Raw genomic sequence first — 20311 nt, 5'->3', positions numbered from 1 at the left:
TCTCGTATCCGCTGAAAAGCGCTGCAAGTTCCTGTGGGTCGGAGAGCCTGGTTTCACTAATGGCTGCTACATCCACATCATGAAACCTCAGGTCGTTTAACAGGTAACCCGAGGCCTCTCACATTCAAGCAAACGATTCTAGGTTTTGCCATGTTTCAAAATGTGACAAAAAAAAAAAAAAGGGAGAAAAGGCTCTACTTACTGTTGTTGGTGGTGGTGGGAGTGGCTCCCTTGTGCTTTTGCATGGGTGTTCCCACAATGTTTTTATAAAGTTTCTTTGAGAAACTTCTCCCTAGCGATCCGACATCATTAGGGAATTTCTCTTTTATGTCACTGTATGTCTTTTGGTTTATTTTGATGGTGAGAATGTGTGCTGGTGGTGTGATGTGTGTAGGTATTATAAAATCTGTAATGTTTGTACTTGTGTTATCTTTTATATATGAAACCAGTTTTTCATTTTTTGTGTTTATGGCTGTGATCGTGTCTGTGTGTGTTGGTGTGTGTGGCAGTGGCAGTAGTGGTGTCGAAAGTGTTGTTGTTTGTTGTTGTGAGTGCGTGTTGTTGTTGATGTTGGGAAGCACTATTTGTTTGTGCTTCCCCTGTGTATCTTTTTGCTTCTTCCTCCTCTTATTCTTCGGAGGCACTGTGTGCCATTCACCTTTCTCTGTATCAGTGCTCACACAATCCGAGCTGTCTTGATCCGGAAAGGGGATGGCTGTCGGGTCTGCTTCAGCAGCAGGGCGAAAAATTGTTGGTTCTGCTGGTAGCGGGGTGGTGTTGCTGTATCTGTTGGTGATGGTGACGGTGTCGGTGATTCTTCTTCCTTTTTTGTTGTTGTCTTGGTGTTGGGGTTGGTGTTGGTTTGGTGGTTGTTGGAGGTGGTGTCGTTCGTCGTGGTGGTGGTGATGGTGTTGGTGGTGTGGCAGCCTTTGGTGTTTCATGCTGTTGTTGTTTCTGTTGTTGTTCTTGTAGAGATTTTCTCTCCGCCTCCACTCTCTGTTTGTAAGTGGGGCAATCTTTCTTTAAATGTTTGTCACTGCTGCAGAGGTAGCATTTTGGCCTTCACCCCTCTACAGCAACATCCATTCTGGTGCCGTCTGGCAGATTCACACTGTCAGGTATGGCATTGATGTTTTCCTGCTGGATTTGTACCAGCAGCTGCACCCTCATACCTTACCAGTTTTTCTCCCACAACCTTTGTACTCCTAGAATAGTGGCAGTGTCCTCTATGTCATAGAGGACAGCTGCCACCAGCCAAGATATACTTAGTTCAGGCGGCACGAGATCAATTTTAATTTTTGTCAGTCGCCGACCGAGATATGTTGAGACGAGCGACAAATTTTTATTTTGCAAGGGCGAAATGGCATGTGCCCTTGCATCCTCCTCTGTTGGGAAACGAACCTCCACGGTTCCGAAACACTTCCCTCTGGTGACATAGCTCTTTTTGTCCCATATGGGCTTTAGAGCTATTTCAAGTTGCTGTGGTGTTGCATTAATTAGTTTTTTGTTTTTTCTGTCGAAAACCTTGTAAATAATTGTCTTTTTGTTAGTGTCATGTATGAGTTGTTGAGGTGTATTGAGGAAAACACTGTTCCCCTCTTTTCTCAACTCCTTTGCAGTTTTTATTTCCTCCATCGTAACGTTTACTTCCTCCGAGCTTTGTTTTGCAGCGGAGGCGAAATTTCTATGATGGCTTTCACTGTCTGTGTTGTTGCTGGTGGTGGTGTCAGTGTGGTTGCTGGTCATTTTATTTCCCTCCTTCTCCGGTACTGGAGCACTGGTGGAGGGAAGAGAAGGAAAATCTTTGATGACATCAAAGGTGACGCCATCGTTGTCACTTTTCTTTGGAACGCTGCGCGTGCCGGCATGTTCCTTCAAAATATTTTCTTTGCCTTTTAAGGTGCGAAATGGGCAGTTCGGAGCCGTTAATGAAATTTTTTCGTGTGGTGGGGGTGAAGCTTGAAAGAGAGAACAGCCAGTTCTTTTCGAAGCCATTTTGAAAATTTGTAAGTGAAATGTATGTAAAAGTCAATTATCAAACAGTGATTTTACCCCCAATGGGGCAAAATTTTGCCGAGCCAACTAGCTCCGCTGGAAGTTAGTTGGCTTCGCCACACAAATATCTAAAAATATAAAAACTTTTCAGAGGATTTCCAACAAGATTTGCAGAAAACTTACAGGGCAGCTTCACACACGTCCGTCTTCTCGGAAAATAATAATAATAATAATAATAATAATAATAATAATAATGGTTTCAAATTTTGGCACAAGACCAACAATTGTGGGGGAGGGGGGGAGGTCGATTATATCTCACCAGGCTGTGTAATTTTTTAAATTTATCATGATCCTTTAAAATGTTTTTATATCCCCCAACCTATTACAGGAAACTAAATCTCTTTCAACTCTAACTGTATTGTTCCACTTTCTTTTCTTTTATTGTGTTATCCTGTTTTATTTTATTTCTTCTTCGCATCTTCTTCCTTACATTTCCCTCTAACAGTTTTACCCTGTTATCTTATTCATGTTACATTTATTTTTTGCCTATAATTTTCTTTTCTTTTCTTTTTTTTTTTGTTATTCTCTTTCCAGGCAGGGGATGATGATAACTGTGACGATACTTCAGAAGATTTGTTTGGGTTTAGCTGTGTCACAAGCAACAGCAGCCAGCGCTCTGACGGCAACTTAACAAACATCGGAGGGGACTTATCAAAACTGTCGACCCTTGATGAAGATGGTTTAATTGCTCAACCGCACAAGGTTTGTTCTCAAAGAATTTCTAAGAATTTAGTGCTTTGCTACATTTAGAAAAAATATTTCTCTTTCTCCCCAAAAACGTTTAACCAAGAATAATAAGTAATACCCATGACCCTTGCAGAATTGCTGAGCTTCATAAAATTGGAATTCAGTTTAACCCTTTCATTACCAACCCGGCTGAAACCAGTTCTGGCTCTGAGTACAAATGTCTTGTTTTTATAAGTTTTGAATTAAAATATATTTTAATCCTTTTGTTACCATATTTCTTTTGAGAACCTTAGTCACAATTTATATTCCTAACACTGGCTAAGTTATTCCTAACACTAACTAAGTTATTTTACTAAATTCTTTGTTATATTTAAAATTAATTGAAAGAAACACAGAGCATCTCAAAAGAAATATGGTAACAAAAGGATTAAAATATATAATGGAGAAACAATTCTTAACCCTTTTGATACCAATCCGGCTGAAATCACCTCTGGCTCTGAGTACAAATGTCTTGTTTTCAAAAGTCCTGAATTAAAATCTTCCACCAAACCTTAGTCACAATTTATGTTCCTAACACTAGCTTAATGATAACTAAGTTATTTTAATAAATTCTTTGTTATATTTAAAGTAATTGAAAGAAACACAGAGCATCTCAAAATAAATACAGTAACGAAAGGGTTAAACATTCTGTTAGTTGTTGGTTGCAAGAGAGACAAGTAAGAAGGGAATTTCAGAAAGCAGGAACCGGTACCAGTGGTTCATGGATAATTTCATGGGATATAAGCTGTGTAAATATAGATTATTTTGAAGGTGTATGGTTTAGTGGTTACAGCATTTGGATCATGGTTGTAAGGTCACGAATTTATAATGGTATAGCATTATGATGATTGTTGGAGTTGACCGTTACCAATTGTAATGGGAGTTGATGTTACAGATGTGCAAGGTGAAAGAAGAACAGTGATTAATGTTGATGTTGACTCCAATTTTTTTATTTACTATCTGTTAATATAATGCCATGCCTCGACAGGCAGGTGTGTGTAATAATATACAGTGGAAAAGCATGCGAGGTAAAGAAAGTTAATTTCGGTCTGTATATGTGTGTACACGATCTCATAGTAATGTATAGAGAGAGATATGGTAATGTTGCAGAGCAAAGAAATTGAGCAACGAAAGAAAACGAGAGAGTGTGGGTTAATTCCATAGTTTTCACTCTGTGGTGTTACTTCAGTTGAGACAGCATTTCGTTTTGAGCTGGTCAGCCTCCCCTCTGTCAGTTGCTCTCACTGACTAACTTCACCCTGAAGGCTGCTAGAATTTATAAGGCAAGAAGCAACCAAAACAATGGATATTTTATGGGGTCCATTGTTATCTCAATTCACTTCTTTACTGCTGACAAGAGGTTAAAAGGGTCGAGTGGCAAACACATAAATCGGATTAGTAAAGCCATCTGGTAAATGTAACTGCTGTCACTATCGTTTTCTCTGTGAGAAAAGTGCTGTTGAAATGTTAAAGGAAATTGGCAGATTCAGGTTCAAATCTACCCTATGCCTAAATGAAGCCACTACAAGTTCAATACCTGGCTGCATGCTGTGTCCTTGAGGAAGGCACTTTATTTCATGTTTCTCCAGTTAATTCAGCTGGCAAAAAGTGAAGTATACCTGTATTTCAAAGGGCCAGCCTTGTCACTCTTTATGACATGCTGAATCTGCCTGAGAACTGCATTAAGGGCTAAGTGTGTCTGTGGAGTACTCAGCCACTTGCCTGTTAATTTCTCAAGTAGGCTATTCCATTGATTGGATCAACTGGAGCACTCATTGCCGTAACCGATAGAGTGTCAGTCAAATTTAGACTCTTAACAACAAAGAAAATAATAATGGTGGACAGCATGATGTTTAACCCTTTAGCATTCAAACTGGCTATATCCTGCCGAAATATTTTTCCTGTTTTATGCTTAAACCCTTTGTTACCATATTTCTGTTGAGATGCTCTCTTTCTTTTAATTAATTTTAAATATAACAAACAATTTAGTAAAATAACTTAGTTATCATTCAGCTAGTGTTAGGAACATAAATTGTGACTAAGGTTTGGTGGAAGATTTTAATTCAGGACTTTTGAAAACAAGACATTTGTACTACAGAGCCAGAGGTGGTTTCAGCCGGGTTGGTTTCAAAAGGGTTAAAGTGGCCAGATCTGGCCTCTTGCAGCCATCCTACAATGTCATTCTGAAAATAAACAATCAATCGTCAACATCTTGAAGCTAAATGAATAAATAAGGATTACATTTGACTGATTAATCTGAATGTTAAAGGGTTAATGGTTAATGTTTGCATCTCTGATTTCTAGGTTTAGAAATTTTGAAAAAGTATTTATTATATACAGGCTCCCTGTGGCAGTGGCATGTAAAAAGCACCATCCGAACATGGTTAATGCCAGCCCCACTTGTGCCAGTGGCACGTTAAAAATGCACCATCCAAATGTGGTTGATGCTAGTGCCACCTGACTGGTTCCCATGCCGGTGGCACGTGAAAAACAGCCACTACACTCTCGGAGTGGTTGGCATCAGGAAGGGTATCCAGCTGTAGAAACCTTGCCAGATCAGATTGGAGCTTGGTGTGGCCTCCTGGCTTGCCAGTCCCCAGTCAAACCATCCAACCCATGCCAGCATAGAAAACGGACGTTAAACGATGATGATGATGATGATGAAATATGATGATTGCTGTACTAGTTTATAAGCCAAATAGGTTTAACCAACAAGATGCACAACCTTAGTAGTATTTTAGTAATCACTAAGATACCTTCTATTTTTATTTTTCCTTATGTGTAGAATAGCTCTGTGGCATTTTAATGTTCACTACGGTACCACACCATCTTATTGTCTTTATAATGTATTCCAGATAACCCAGTAGTGTTTTAGTGCTCACCCTAAGGTACCACACAGTCTTATTGTTCCCTTTCATATATTACCTCTAACATCTCTCTCTTTCCGTCAGGTGGCCAAAATCAACATCAATTACGCAAAAACAGCGAAGAAGATAGATGTCCGTTGCCTTAAGGAATCCATGTGGAAGCTACTGTCATCAACTTCAGAAAACAAAGTATGATTCCTATTCTTCCTTGTTATTGTTGTTGTTATTGTTAAGTATCTTTTCTGTTCTGAATTCAGATTTTGCTCGAGTGGACCCTACTTTTCATCTCCTTGGGGCTGGTGTAATAAAGTACAAATGAATTAATGCAGCTGATTTAATCAAGTACGCATTGGTGCAAGGATGACTGTGTAGTGAAGGAGTTTGTTTTGTAACCGCATGGTTTCAGGTTCAATCCCACTGTGTGGCACCTTGGGCAAGGTATCTTCTGTAGCTCCAGGTTGACCAAAGCCTTTGTGAGTGAATTTGGTAGAGGGAAACTGAAAGAAGCCCATAGTGTTTCCTTGTCTTGACATTGCATGAGTATTGTAAATGAATGCCATTTATTTCTAATATTCTTCAAACATGTTGCTGGCTATGCAGATAAGATTACCCTGCTTGGAAACAGGTAAAGGTTGGCAAAAGGAAAGGCACCTGTCCATAGGAAATCTGGCTCATTAAACTCCGTTCAACAAGTGCAGGCATGGAAAAGTAGACATTAAAACAGTGATGATGAATTGACGATGACCTTCATCCAAAATGTGTGGCATTGTATCAATGTAGGAAATCCTTCTTATTTGTGGGTTGACAGAAATGGTAGAGCCCAAGACCAAATACAGAATTTAGTTCAATCTCTCTTTATCCTTTGAGTTCAAATGTTAGTGGGACTTTTATTGACTTCTAATTATTATTATGAAGTGGTGCCATGGTGCTGGCGCCACATAAAAAACATTCAGTTCACACTGTAAGGTGGTTGGTGTTAGAAAGGGCACCCAGCCTTAAAAACCCTTCCAAAACAGACAGTGAAACCTGATGCAGTCTTCTGCCTGGCCAGCCCCTGTCAAACCATCCAATCCATGCCAGCATGGGAAACAGACATTAAATAATAATGATGGTGTCAATGAGGATGAGTATGGTGAGCTGGTAGAATCGTTATCATGCCGAGCGAAATGCTTAGTGGTATTTCATCTGCTGTTGCGTTCTGAGTTCAAATTCCGCCGAGGTCGACTTTGCCTTTCATCTTTTCAGGGTTGATTAAATAAGTACCAGTTACGCACTGGGGTCGATGTAATCAACTTAATCCCTTTGTCTGTCCTTGTTTGTCCCCTCTATGTTTAGCCCCTTGTGGGTAATAAAGAAAGGAGGATGGTGAGTAGGCACAACTATTAGCACATCAGACAAAATGCTTAGCAGCATTTTTTTCTGTGTTTATGTTCTGAGTTCAAATGCCAACAGGGTTGACTTTGCCTATCATCCTTTTGGGAGTCAATAAAATTAAGCCCCAGATGAATACTAGGGACCATGTAACTGACTTGGCCTTGTGCCAATATTAGAAAGGTATATCGTTATATTTCTTTGCCAGGATTTGAATTCTCTTCTTCAAAGCTTTCATTTATTTAAAAAAAAAAAGAACTTTTATTGAACTGTTATTTTTATTTTATTTTGTCCCTTCTTTTTTATTTTACATTTTGAACTGTATTTGAACTTTGTGTTAGAAATGGCAAAGGAATTTCTTGTGTGGGACTTAACACCTCCCAAAAAATGGCTAAAAGAGCTTGAAAAGAAGACAGTGGTGTTGAGGACTTATTCAAAGTCACTTGACACAATAACCGTCTTCCCGAAGGCCACAATTTTGAATGAGCTGGCAGAATACATGCCAGCCATTAAATTCATTTCATGGGGAGTCAAGTATGCAATGGTCTGGTTGCTATTTGACTCCCACCAAGAAGCTTGCGATTTTGCAAGCCGGCCCCTCGAGGGGAAGGAAATAATGTTTCTTCCCAGTTATTGTGGGAAGAAGTTAACGAGGGCTTGGGTCTGTGGCTTGCCACCCGGAATTGAGCCCGAGTGGATAGAGGACTCTATCCGCCGGGGTCTGGGTGGTAGCAGTACCAAGCTGCTTAATGTGAAAGTGTTGCCTGCGGTTGATTGGAAGGGGTCAAAAGCTGTGTTGACCCTATGGACCCAATCAGCCGAAAGTCTGGTCTTTCCAGATTTTTTGAGGATGGCCGGGTCTAGGTATTCAGTGATGCTCGAGGGACCCCCCCCCCAAGTGTCACCTGTGCCTAGAGACCGGCAACATTAAAAAAACTGCCCCAAGGACCAAAATAGGATCCTGGAGCAGTTAATAGTGGAATCTCTCCCTGCTCCCTCAATGGAGGGAGAGAAGGAGGAGGATGACGAGGAGGTTTCTACCTCCTTGGAAAAACGAAAGGGGGGGCAACAATGGTTGCCCACCAAAAGACCCGAGGGCTGTGGGAGAAAAGGAGGACCTGCTGCACGCATCACAGGAACCTCACCCTCTTGCGGCCCAAGGGAAAAAGAAAAAAAAGAAAGAAGAAAAACAGGACATTGCCTGCGGGTTGTGATACGTTGCCTGTGTGTCCCAATCCTCCTCCAGTGGGTGTGCCGCTGGAGGATGAATTTGTGGTCGTCTTCCACAAAGGAGGAACCACAGAAAATGAAGTCAAGAAAATGGAAAGGAGGGGCCGATGGGTGGGACTTCTGTCCTGCATGGAGGACCCTGAGTGGCCTTCGCAGGTGGCTGCGGAGGCCCTATGGGATAGTGATCTGTGCAGGATCATGAATTCCTTCCTGGAGGGCTCCTACAGATATATGGCTGTGTGGTCCGGCCTGGAACCGAGTACATGCTTCAATGAAGCAAGGATACTGGTCAGCCGGATAACCTGAACGAGTCTACAAAATGTGAAATATGTGACTTTTTGTGTAACGTACGAGGTTTATAACCTCATTGTGTTTTAAAAAAGAGAAAAGAATTCTGAACATTGTGTTGTTTAAGTAAGAGGTTTATTGCCTCAGGGGGAAAAAGGAAAAAAGAACATTGCTTTAGAGAAGTGGAAGTCGGCGGGCACTTTCGTCTTCTCCCATCATCATCATTTTTGCATCATTATCATTCATCTCATTAATGTCCGTGTCCAGCCCGCAAAGCTTCCATCTGTGTGATGCCCTTGTGGCAAATTATATGAAATAAAGAAGCTTGCTTCCCAACCACATGGATGGTTCTGGGTTCAGTCCCATAGCATAGCACCATAGCACCTTGGGCAAGTGTATCCTACTATAGCCTCAAATCAACCAAAGCCTTGTGAGTGGATTTAGTCGATGGAAACTGAAAGAAGCCCACATGTCTGTGTGTGCCTTTGTGTCTGTTTTTGGCCCCCACTTTTGCTTGACAACTTGTATTGGTGTGTTTATGTCTCAGCAACTTAGCGGTTCGGTAAAAGAGACCGATAGAATAAGTACCAGGCTTAAAAAGAAAAGTCCCAGGGTTGATCCATTCAGCTAAAAATTCTCCAAGGCAGTACCCCAACTTGGCCACTGTCTAATGGCTGAAATAAGTGTTTTTATTATCATCATCATCATCATTAATATCACCATCATGACCAACCCGACACCATGAAAGTCATGACCCACAAATACCATCATCACATCTCACCAAAGTCTTTCTCTCCTTCATCCACCCCCTCTCTCCTCCCACTCTCTCTTACTCTCTGATTAATGATTTTTCCATCTTACTTTAGGAAAATGTTGACCAGAATTCAGCATCTCACAGAATCGCCTTGGAAACTGCAGACAGAATAGATCATACCCAATACTTCAGTGAAGTAATGAGAAAGCTGCCAGTCTCCGTTCCAAGTTTTATGGCCAACAACATCAGCATCCCGATTGCTTTTGTCTGTTTGCTTCATTTGGCCAATGAAAAAGTAAGTTTCATCCTTGTTTTTCCTTTCTTTTTTTTTCTTTCTTTCTTTGTCTTTTTGGTAATATTCCTCCTTTATCAGTTTGCCTCATCTGGCCAATCATCATCATCATCATTTAACGTCCCTCTTTCAATGCTGGCTTGGATTGGACAGTTTGACATGAACCTACAAGATAGAGAGTGGCACTGATCTCCAATGCTTTGGCAGGGTTTCTACAGCTTGATGCTGCTCTTCTTGATGCCAACCATGTTATAAAGTGTAATGGGTGCTTTTTTCACAGTACCAGCCCTGGCAAGCTTGCCAAGCACTCCCCAAACAAGATCCCTTAAATGAGTTGTGTATAGTGTTGAGCTATATGATAGAAGGACAGGATCAAGTGCCTTGTTGAAACGGTCTGTACATGGCTTCCCCATCTGGAAAGAGGTGGAGGCACGTGGCTTAGTGGTTAGGGCATTCGGCTCACGATCGTAAGGTCATGTGTTCAATTTCCAGTGATGCATTATGCCCTTGAGCAAGACACTTTACTCCACGTTGCTCCATTCCACTCAGCTAGCTTAAAACAAGTAGTAGCTGTATTTCAAAGGACCAGCCTTGTCACATTCTGTGTCATGCTGAATCTCCCTGAGAACTACATTAAGGATATGTGTGTCTGTGGAGCGCTCAGCCACTTGCATGTTAATTTTGCGAGCAGGCTGTTCTGTTGATCGTATCAAGTGGAACTCTTGTCTTTGCAACCGATGAAGAGATGGAGAAGTCATTTTGAGAAAGTAAATCCAATCCTTTGAACCATCGTTGTGGGTCGAAGGTCACTGTCATACAGGTTGTGTCCTTCATTTTCAGCCCTCTGTGGAAATCTGTCTGGCCATGGGTGAAATATTACCTTGCTTGGAAACAAGTGAGGGTTGCCAACAGGAAGGGCACCAGCCTTAGAAAATCTGCTTCAGAGATTTCTGCCCAATCCATAGAAGCATGAAAAAGTAGATGTTAATAATGCTGGTGCAACATAAAAAAGCACTGGTGATGGGGTCACGTAAAGAAACAGTGGCCATGTAAAAATCACTGGTGATGAGGCCACATAAAAATCACTGGTGATTGGACCTCATAAAAAGCACTGGCCATGTAAAAATCACTGGTGATGGGGGCCACTTAAAAGGCACTGGTGATGGGGCCATGTAAAAAGCATTGGTGATGGGGCCACATAAAAAGCACCCAATACACTTTGTAAAGTGATTGGCATTTGGAAGGACATTCAACCATAGAAACCATGTTGAAACAGACTATGGAATCTGGTGTGGCCCCTGGCCTTGCCAGCTCCTGTGAAGCCGTCCAACCCATACCAGAATAAAAAAAAAAACTGATGTTAAATGATGATGATGATGATGATTGATATCCTGAAAAAAATTGTCTCCAAGTAAAAAGAGAACTGTAATGAATCACTGTGAAACAGGGTTGTGCTAAGCAAATCATCTGTGTGGATAGTCTGATAGCTAGGTTGTTGAACTGTTATATGTCAAGGTCAATGGGAGCACCCACTGTTTAACATCCACCTTCCATGCTAGCATGGGTGGGACAGTTTCACAATAGCTGGCCAGGCAGAAGCCTTCACCAGATTTTTGTGACTGTTTTTTGCCCTCCTAACACCACCCATCCAGCAGAGTGGACTTAGTACTTTTTACATGGCACCAGCACAAGCGAGGTCAGTTTTGACAAGGTTTTTACAGCTGGATGCCCTTCAAAATGCCAACCACTTTATAGTGTGGACTGGGTGCATTTAAGTGGCACTTGCACTGACAAGGTCACCAAGTACTTACAAGACTAGAAACAAAAAAAGAATCTCTTTTGCAAGAAACAAAAAAAGAATCTCTTTTGGAGAGGGTGATCTTATGTGAAGTAAAGAGACAGAAGCTGTACGGTTTCCTGGCCAGATAGAGAGAGAGATCAGGTATGAAGACAGAAACAGGTGCTGCTGGAAAGGAAATACATGGTTACCCAACCTGAGGGAGTGCAGGAAAAGGAGAGAGAGGGAAAGTGGGAGACAGCAGGATAGAGATGGTAGCAAAGTGCTGGGCATACTCACAAGGGATGGGGATTATATATATATGTGTATATGTATATTTACCTATAAAGGAAGATTTATACCATTACCACTTTACTTGTCTAGATTATCTCCTTATCCAAAGGTAATCTTGTCATGGAATTACTAAAACAATATTTCTGTTCTTTCTCTTACTTTACCAGGGACTCAAGTTGCAAACGCCTGACATGAAGGAGATAGAAATTTGCCAACCTATTACAACTGCATAAACTGTCCCCTTTGCATCAACACTTATTATCATTATTTTATTTCCATTTGTACATTTCCAACTTACACAATCAAGGTTTCAGTCAAGTCATCCCCCTAATTTCAAATGAATTTTTATTGATGGATTCTAGATTTGAACCCTTGATTAATCATTAATAAAGTGAATTTTTTTTTATTGCTTTCATCTACTTTTACACATTTTACTTAATTTATTCTATTTTTCTGTCTCTCTATTTATGTGTATATATATATATATATATATATATGTGTGTGTGTGTGTGTGGGTGTATGTATGTATATATATATATACATATGTATATATATATATATATGTATGTATATATGTATGTATAAATCCTTAAAAATGTTTCAGCCCGAAGGCTGCGGCCATGCTGGGGCACCACCGCTGAATGAGCTACACTAGTATATGAATCCACCTCTGATATGTGCACTTGGTCAACAAGGGAGTTCGATGCCGCTGCCTGCATCTGTGTCTCCTGCCGAGAGGTAGGTTCATCTGGGACCCCTGACAAGAAGAGATCCAGTTTAGTTTTAAAGAAACCCACATCCACACCATGCAAGTCTCTCAGGCATTTAGGGATGTTGTTGAAGAGCTGTGGTCCTCTGAAACCCAAGCTGTTGCAGTATCTGGTCCTGTATTTTGATGGTGATGTTGGGGTAACTTTGAATGCCAAAGTTTGGGACAAGACCCTCCAGGATTTTCCAGATGTATATCACTGCATATCTCTCCCGCCTTCGCTCTAGGGATATGTATATATATATGTGTGTGTATATATAGATATATGTGTATATATATATATATATATATATATGTATGTATATATACTAGCATTAAAGACCCGTCGTTGCCGGGTCATAGTGCTAGTGCATGTATATATGTGTATATATTACATGTACATCTATATATATATACATCTACCCATAAAATACAAAATACAAAGTTATATCTTGATATCGCTAGTGATAACAATACCCAAAATATATAACATACTGGAATTGTTAGCCCGTCTCTTGTAATTTCGATCAATTGTATCTTGTCCTCCCTCTTGCATAGAAGTGTGGCTACAATCCAGCCTACCTCTACTTGGGGGTGGGGGGGCATTTCAAATTTTTTTCCAGGACGTCCTACATCCTAGATATAAAGGTAAAAATAAAATATTTCCACTTTGCAAGTTTGAGTCGAATACTCCCTTGCACTCTCCGTTGACTCGAATCTTGCTTCCATTGTGGCGAATTTACCGCCTCTGATTAGATATCTTTCATAGTCCCACCAAGACACTTTTCGAAGGTGCTTTCCTCCATGTTATTTCTTTATTACCCACCAGGGGCTACGAAGAATGGCGGACATAACAAAACATGGGGGACATAGAACAATATGATTAAATTTATGAGTAAATGAATATTAAAATGAAAAAATGATAATATGAAAGCGATGCTAACGGCCCCCTCCGCCAGCATCACTTACCTGTCCTTTTGTTTTCACTGTCACCTGAATGTTCATTCCCTATACGAAGACCATCCATATCCATTCTTACTCCGAAACTGTCCTCCATATATTCCACGAATTCATCGCTCATTCTTGTATCTTTCACCTCCCAATTCTCCCTTTCACACCTCAACACAAATTCATCTATATTCTTCTTTTCCAGCACTGCATATCTGATCCCATCCATTTCATACCATTCATACTCCTCCATTACCCTTTCAACCTCTTTCTGTTCAGTCACAATATAAATGTTCGGCCTGGGTTCGTTTTCAAACTCTTGTCTGTCTGTATTATTATTTTTCTTTTGTTTTCTTGTTGGAGGGGAGCGGGTGGGTTCACTGTCTGCAGGGGAAGGGTGGGATTCAGAGGGTGCGGGTGGTGTTTGGGTGGGTTGGGGCTTCGCACAGTTTTTCTTTTTCTTTCTTTTTCTCTTTTTTCTTCCTTCTTCCCACTCTTGTTGCATCTCCTCTTCTTCTGTCGTTTCTTTTTCCCTTTGGTTCCCTTTGGTTTCTTCCTCTTTTGGGGCTTCCGCAACGATTTCCTTTTCTTTTTCCTTTGGTGGGGGAGGGCAGTAGGCTTTTATGTGACCCCTCTGGCCACACTTGTAGCACCTGGGCGCCCTACCCTCCACCCACACTCTCATAATAATATTCCCAGTTTTTATACTGTCCGTAAGCTTTTCTATAACTTCCGCCTCCGTCTGAATGTTCATTTCTAGTGTGGCACCTCTCACGCCTTCATATTTCATAATGGCGTGGAGGATGTCCACTTTATCTTCATTTCCTTTGATAACCGCAGCCGTTATTAATTCGCCCTCTAGGTGTGGAGGTATTCCCACCACCCTAATTCTGGTGGTCCTTTTATTCAAATACGAGGGGAACAAGTAAATCTTTTCTGTACTCACCACCTTGGCTGCTATATTCCTGGCTGCTTTCTCACTTTTAAATTGTACCGTTATAGTTCCATATTCTAATCCTTTTGTCATGTACACAATTTCTTCTCCTGTCTGTTTGAGCCCCTCTTCAATTGCTTCCATGTTAATCACTTCCATTTTTCTACCTCCATTCATAAATACTTTATATTTAATGGTTCTACGGTGGAACCAGTCTCCGCGCCCTGCTAGAGGCAACAACTCAACCTCTCCGTTCTCCTCCTCCTTCATGAACTCCTGGAAGTCCGTCAACTTAGCCAGGTCTATCTCTTTTTCTGTTGACTTCTTCGTTATACCTGCATAGGTGCTTTCCATTTTTTTCACCGCCAACTCCTCTTCAGATGTCGACGAATTTTCAGAGAAATTTCTCCCTTCCATCGCATCCATTTGGTAGAGGCGGCTCATAGTCGCCTCAGACCGAAAAACGGCCTCCCGAACCGAATAAGTGCAACTCGCAGAACCAGTGAAACGCGAAACCGCATCAACGACGTTCAAAATTTCACAACAACAACCATTCACTTTTTGTTCTTTTTTCTTTTTTAACCGAATTTCACAGAGCGCAAAAAAACACGACCGTTCAACTCAATAGCTTTTCTCCATGTGATTTTATTACTACCCACAAGGGGCGAACATAGATGGGACAATACAATCGGGGAATGACAAGAAAAGGAAAAAATAAAAGTAAAAAATGACATATGAAAGAATATTTACAATGAGATGTAAATGCCCACTCGATCCCCGGAATCGAGAGGTTACATTTTCGTCACATATATTTCACAAAATTTTCTTTTTTCTCTTTTTTTTCTTTTTTCTTCTCACAATTCTATACATATTCCATAATAGCTTTCACTTCTCTGAAGTCCATCACTGAGCCCTCAAGCAGCCGCTCTCTCATTCGAACCTTCGTGTAAAATATTACACTCTCTCCGGCAGCTCTGAGGAACTCAGCGACTCTTTCTTCGGGGATTAGAGCAGTCTCCTGCCACTGATCGGTCATCCTGTTGACCCATATATGTCCCTCCGTTTTACATGTCAAGTCTTTCATTTCAGGGCAGAAATGGAAGGTTACTAAATTGTAGTAATAGTAATCCTGTTTCCGTCCTATGTTTTCCTTCATTTTCCTTTTCGGGCTTATTTCTTCCTTGTTCTCCTCTCTTTGTTTCTCTCTTTCTCTCTTCTTTTCTTTCTCCTTCCTTCTCTTGTCTTTTTGGTTCTTTGTCTGTTCTCTCTTTCTCTCGTGTTTTATGTTCCTTTTCTTTTTCCTTTTGTGTGCTGTCTTTTCTTTTCGTTTGATACTGATCTCTCTCTTGTTTTTTTCCTGTTGTTTCTTTTTCCTTTTTTTTTTTTCCTGACTCTGTTTTGGTTCTATTTCTTTCTTTTCTTTTATTTCTTTTTCCTTCATTGACTTATTATTTCCTTTCTCTTGTTGTTTTGTTTCCTTTTCTATGTTTTCATTCTCATTTACAGTATTCTTCTTTTCTTCAAGTTCCTGCTCGCACTCCGCTACGAATTCATATAACGGGCACTCTTTTTTAATGTGCCCCCTTGTCCCATACAAGTAACAGTTTGGTTTTCTCCCCTCTACAATTACACTGAGGGTTTTTTCCTCTTCAATTTCAATTCTGTAGGGGAACTTTTCAATATCCTCTTTAGTGGCCATCAACCACAATTCTACCCCATATCCTCTCCAGTTTACCGCGTTGGACTCCTTAATAGATTCCACCTCCACTTCCTCTTCTGCTGCTCCTAGAATAGCTGTTGCCAGCCATTCTGTTTTCACTTCTGGGGGTATATTCGGGATTTTAACCCGGACCCCTCTTCTTCCCTTGTATGAGGGCCACATTGTGAATTTTTCGGCTCTTAGTACGGTGGTAGCCAGTGAGGCTGCAATTTCTTCCATTGCACATCTCACCTCCACCGTACCAAATTTCTTGCCTCTACTCACGTAGGTTATTTTCCCCATTATGTCTCCCAGACATTTTTCAATTTCGACTATCTCCACTCTTGCCAGTTTCTTCGTATTTTTGTCTTGGGTTCTGTATGTCACTGTCTTGCTTTCTTTATCCTCTTTTGCTTTCGCGGGGGGGGGGGGGGTTAGCTTCACGCTATCACCCTCCTTTTTGAAGAGCTTTTCATATTCTTCGAGTTTATCCTTCTCAAAGAAAACCTCCTTTATGATTATCGACGAATCGTTATTTTTCCCGGTGACCCCCATGTAAGTCGCCATGACTAGAGGGTCAATTCACCTTCTTCGGAAGGTTTCCACACGTGGAGGCAAACGCCTCGCGCGATATTAAATCAATTTACACAGAAAAAATTCCACCGTCTAGTCACAGATAACAACACACATAGATTTCCTCCATGTTGTTTTATTATTACCCACTAGGGGCGAACATAGATGGGACAATACAATCTGATGTGGGGTCAGACACACGAATGGGTTTTTACAATAAATCAAATTTAAAAATTTACATGAAATTACAAAATAGACACAAAATCGAATGATGGAACAGACCGTAAGACATTACGGGTGGAGTGGGTGCAGGTTTAGCTTGGACCCCACGAGCCCCGCCTCCCCACTGATACTTTTGGTTTCGTTTGGTTTACATTTATGTTGTATCTTTCACTCGCAACTTTCGTGCTACATCTTTCCATCATTCTTCATACACTCTCCTAGTCAGGCATATTCTCTCCAGCCCTATCTTCCTTTTCAGGTGAAAGATGAAATAATTCATCAAACCAGGGCCGGAGATGAACTTGCCTGACTGTAGACCTTTCATTCTCGTCTTCCATATCACCTCTTTCGCAATTGCTACTACAACGAGAAAACAAAACTTACCTTCTTTCGCGAGGAAATCCGGTGGGTCAATTTTTGTAATCGACTCAGTCGACAGCTGTACTCTTCGTGTACCTGACAACAGCTGTTCGGTATAAACCCACACCTCAGACACGTCCGGACAATGAACAATAGCGTGCGGGACGGTTTCCCTATCCCGCCCGCATCTTGGACATATCGGACTGTCTTGGCCTCCGTGCCTTGCGAGTTTATCCCGAACAGGTAGAGCTCCTCTGTAACATTGCCATGCCAGGGACTTCAGGAAGTTGTCCAGTGTCTTCGGCTTGAACGTACGTCGGAACAGACTGGCCAGCTGATTATCGTCGAGACCTAGGGCTTCTCCCAAGGTATCTTCACATTCCGCCTCTACCAACCCTCTATAGAAGAATGTGGTGGAACCCCCACCGCAGGCGTTACCCGAGCGATGGAATAGCAGGAGAGCCTTGCGACACTCCGTGTACCAAGTACCAAGTTTCGATCTACGATTCAGCCAGGTTTCCCATCCACCGAAACTAGTGAACTTGGGAAACATCAGTTTTGCTAGCGAAGACCACACCTTTCACCATCCAGATAGAGCCACAGATGTCTTAACCTCAGCGCATGTCTGCGCATCATCAGCCAAGGCATCCCTAGCCCACCCTTTAACGGTTGTTGACAGCAAGTAGAGCGTTTCACAAGTGGTTTCCGGCCCTTCCACAAGAAGTAGAAGAGCTGTCTTTCCAACTTGATCAACCACGAATCAGGGCAAGGAACGACGGAAAGGCGGTAGGTGATAACCGATGCGATAAACACATTGGCCACCTCCGCCCTCCCTTTCAAGGATAGCCACCGCGAAGACCAGGTCTTGGCTACTGCAGCCACCTTGCTCGTTACCTCGCCCCAATTCTTCTCTATTTGGAGGTCTGGACCGAACCAGACCCCTAGCAATTTAATCGGACCCTCCGTCCAACGTCCCACGACGCTGTCAGGAGGCATCGACTTGCCTCTCCAGGTGCCGAGTTGCAAGCCAACTGACTTTTCGCGATTAACTTTTGCTCCTGTCACCGTCTCGTAAACCTCTATGGCCTTGCCTACTTTACATAGGTGGTCCATTTCGGTTACGATGATGGTGATGTCATCCGCGTACGCTGACACTGATTTTCCATTACCTGGCTGTCTCGGGATGCCGCTCAGTTTTCGCAGTAATGGCTCAAGAGCCATCACGTACAAAAGCGGGGAGAGCAGACACCCTTGACGAACCGAGTGTTTGATTTTGAACGGCTTCGACAAGAAGCCGTTCACCCGAACTACCGAGTCGATGTTATCATAAATTTGGATAATCCACCTGAGGAAGCCAAGGCTCAGCCCGAACTGTGCCAGGGCAGATACCAGGTAACGATGGTCGACCCTATCAAAAGCTTTAGATTGGTCTAAATGGACCAGTGCCCCACCCTTGCCAGAATCACTATTAAACCCCTCTATAGTGTACCGCATTAGATGGAGATTATCCTGAATGGATCTGCCCGGAACGGCACATGTCTGTGCCCCTCCGATCAGACCATCCGCGACACGCGCCAATCTTTTCGATAACACTTTGGCCAAAATCTTCAACTCTGTGTTTAGCAGAGTGTTGGGCCTGAAATTATCAATGCACTCCCCCTTGCTCGAGTCCTTTCTGACGAGAGTCACTACTCCCCGGCGCACAGATCTGGGAATAAGCCCGTTCTGCTGCCAGTTCGCATAGACCTCCGCCAGTAGGTGCCCGAACAAGTCTGGCATACTCTTATATAACTCATAGGGTAGACCATCCAAACCCGGCGCCTTGCCCGCGCCGCAGTCCGCCATTGCCTCAACCACCTCCTCAGGCGTGATTGGCCCTTCACAGCCCTCCGCATCTCGCCCCGATAAGCGCGGCAGCCCGTCGAGTAGGTCCGTAAAGGCCCTCCTCCTATCCAGTCCGCCGCACTCACCGAAAAGCTGAGCAAAGTGCTCCTGAAAGGCCTCACACATCTCCTCGGGTTCGTTTATCAACTTACCTTGTTGGTTCGTCAAAGATCGAATCGTGGCATCGTTACCATGCTGTGCTTCCACCACTTGGGCCCATCTCACGGCGTTGATTCCTTCACATCCCATATGGCGGATTCTAGCCCTGACAATGCAGCCCATGTGTTTGGCCTCGAGGTGCTGGTTTAACACCAGTCTCTTGGACGCCACCTGAGCCGCAGAGCCAGTTTTCAAGGCTTCCTCTAATTCCTTAACTAGAGTAGTTTCCCTTCTAGCCTCTCTAGCCACTACTCCTATGCTATATCTAATTGACTCGAACTTGATGGCTCGTTTGAGGGCGTACCACCATTTGTTATTAATGATGGTACCAGATAGTGCCCTCTGAATTATATCCCTAATCTGGTCTTTGTACTCCTTAATCGCCAAAAGGGACGTATTAAGTTTCCAGTAACCGGATCCTCTATTTTTAACCTTATCTATGTCAAGCTTACAGGTGACCATTTTATGATCACTGTAGCTGATCGGGTAAAACTATGGACACTTAGCTATTTTTCTGTCTACTTTTCTAATTAGTATTCTATCTAAATATGACCTGGAAGATCCGTCGCTGTTTGACCATGTCCACAATGGAGTGTTCGGAAATTCCAGCCTATAAGGATCTGCTAGCTCAAAGCGGCTTAGCAGTTCCATGAAGCCACTGTTACCTTTTCTATCTGAACGCGAGCCAACACAATCTACATCCGCTTTGCAAATTGTGTTAAAGTCACCTAGCACAACTAATGAATGCGAAGTACCAAGAAAGTTTTCTAGTTCACGAAAATAATCACTTTGCCCTGTATGGTTGGGTGCGTATATTGCAACCAGTCTGATAACTTTACCGTTACTGAACGTCAAATCCATGACGACCAGCCTACCTTCTGGATCTGCAAAAATTAACTTTTTCTCAGAAACCCGGTTTCTTTTTATTAGGACCAACACCCCACTTCCGCCAGTAGGACTGCCAGGAGAGAAAAAACTCTCATAGCCGTCAAACAGCGGGAGTAGACCTCTTGGCCCCTCTAACCGGGTTTCTGTAGCAACAATAACATCTAAATTACGCGACCTGATATCATGCAGGAAGCGACCTTGCTTCCAGCCTGCTCCCAGGCCGCGCACATTCAAACAACCAA

General features: G+C 42.3%; 1 protein-coding gene across 1 annotated transcript in view; it reads left to right on the top strand.

Moving 5' to 3' along the window:
• The window catches only part of LOC115219099 (condensin complex subunit 2), a 90166-nt gene extending 78087 nt beyond the window's left edge, over nucleotides 1-12079 (top strand). Inside the window, exons 15-18 of the mRNA XM_029789172.2 lie at nucleotides 2590-2757; nucleotides 5733-5837; nucleotides 9404-9586; nucleotides 11822-12079. Coding sequence (XP_029645032.1) covers nucleotides 2590-2757; nucleotides 5733-5837; nucleotides 9404-9586; nucleotides 11822-11887 — 522 coding nt within the window. The 3' untranslated portion in view covers nucleotides 11888-12079. The remainder of the gene's footprint in view (nucleotides 1-2589; nucleotides 2758-5732; nucleotides 5838-9403; nucleotides 9587-11821) is intronic.
• The last annotated feature ends 8232 nt before the right edge of the window (nucleotides 12080-20311 follow it).

Source organism: Octopus sinensis, linkage group LG14, assembly GCF_006345805.1.
Source record: "Octopus sinensis linkage group LG14, ASM634580v1, whole genome shotgun sequence".
Taxonomy (NCBI): domain Eukaryota; kingdom Metazoa; phylum Mollusca; class Cephalopoda; order Octopoda; family Octopodidae; genus Octopus; species Octopus sinensis.
The sequence above is the reverse complement of the archived record's forward strand: the minus strand, read 5'-3'. Positions and strand labels throughout refer to the sequence as shown.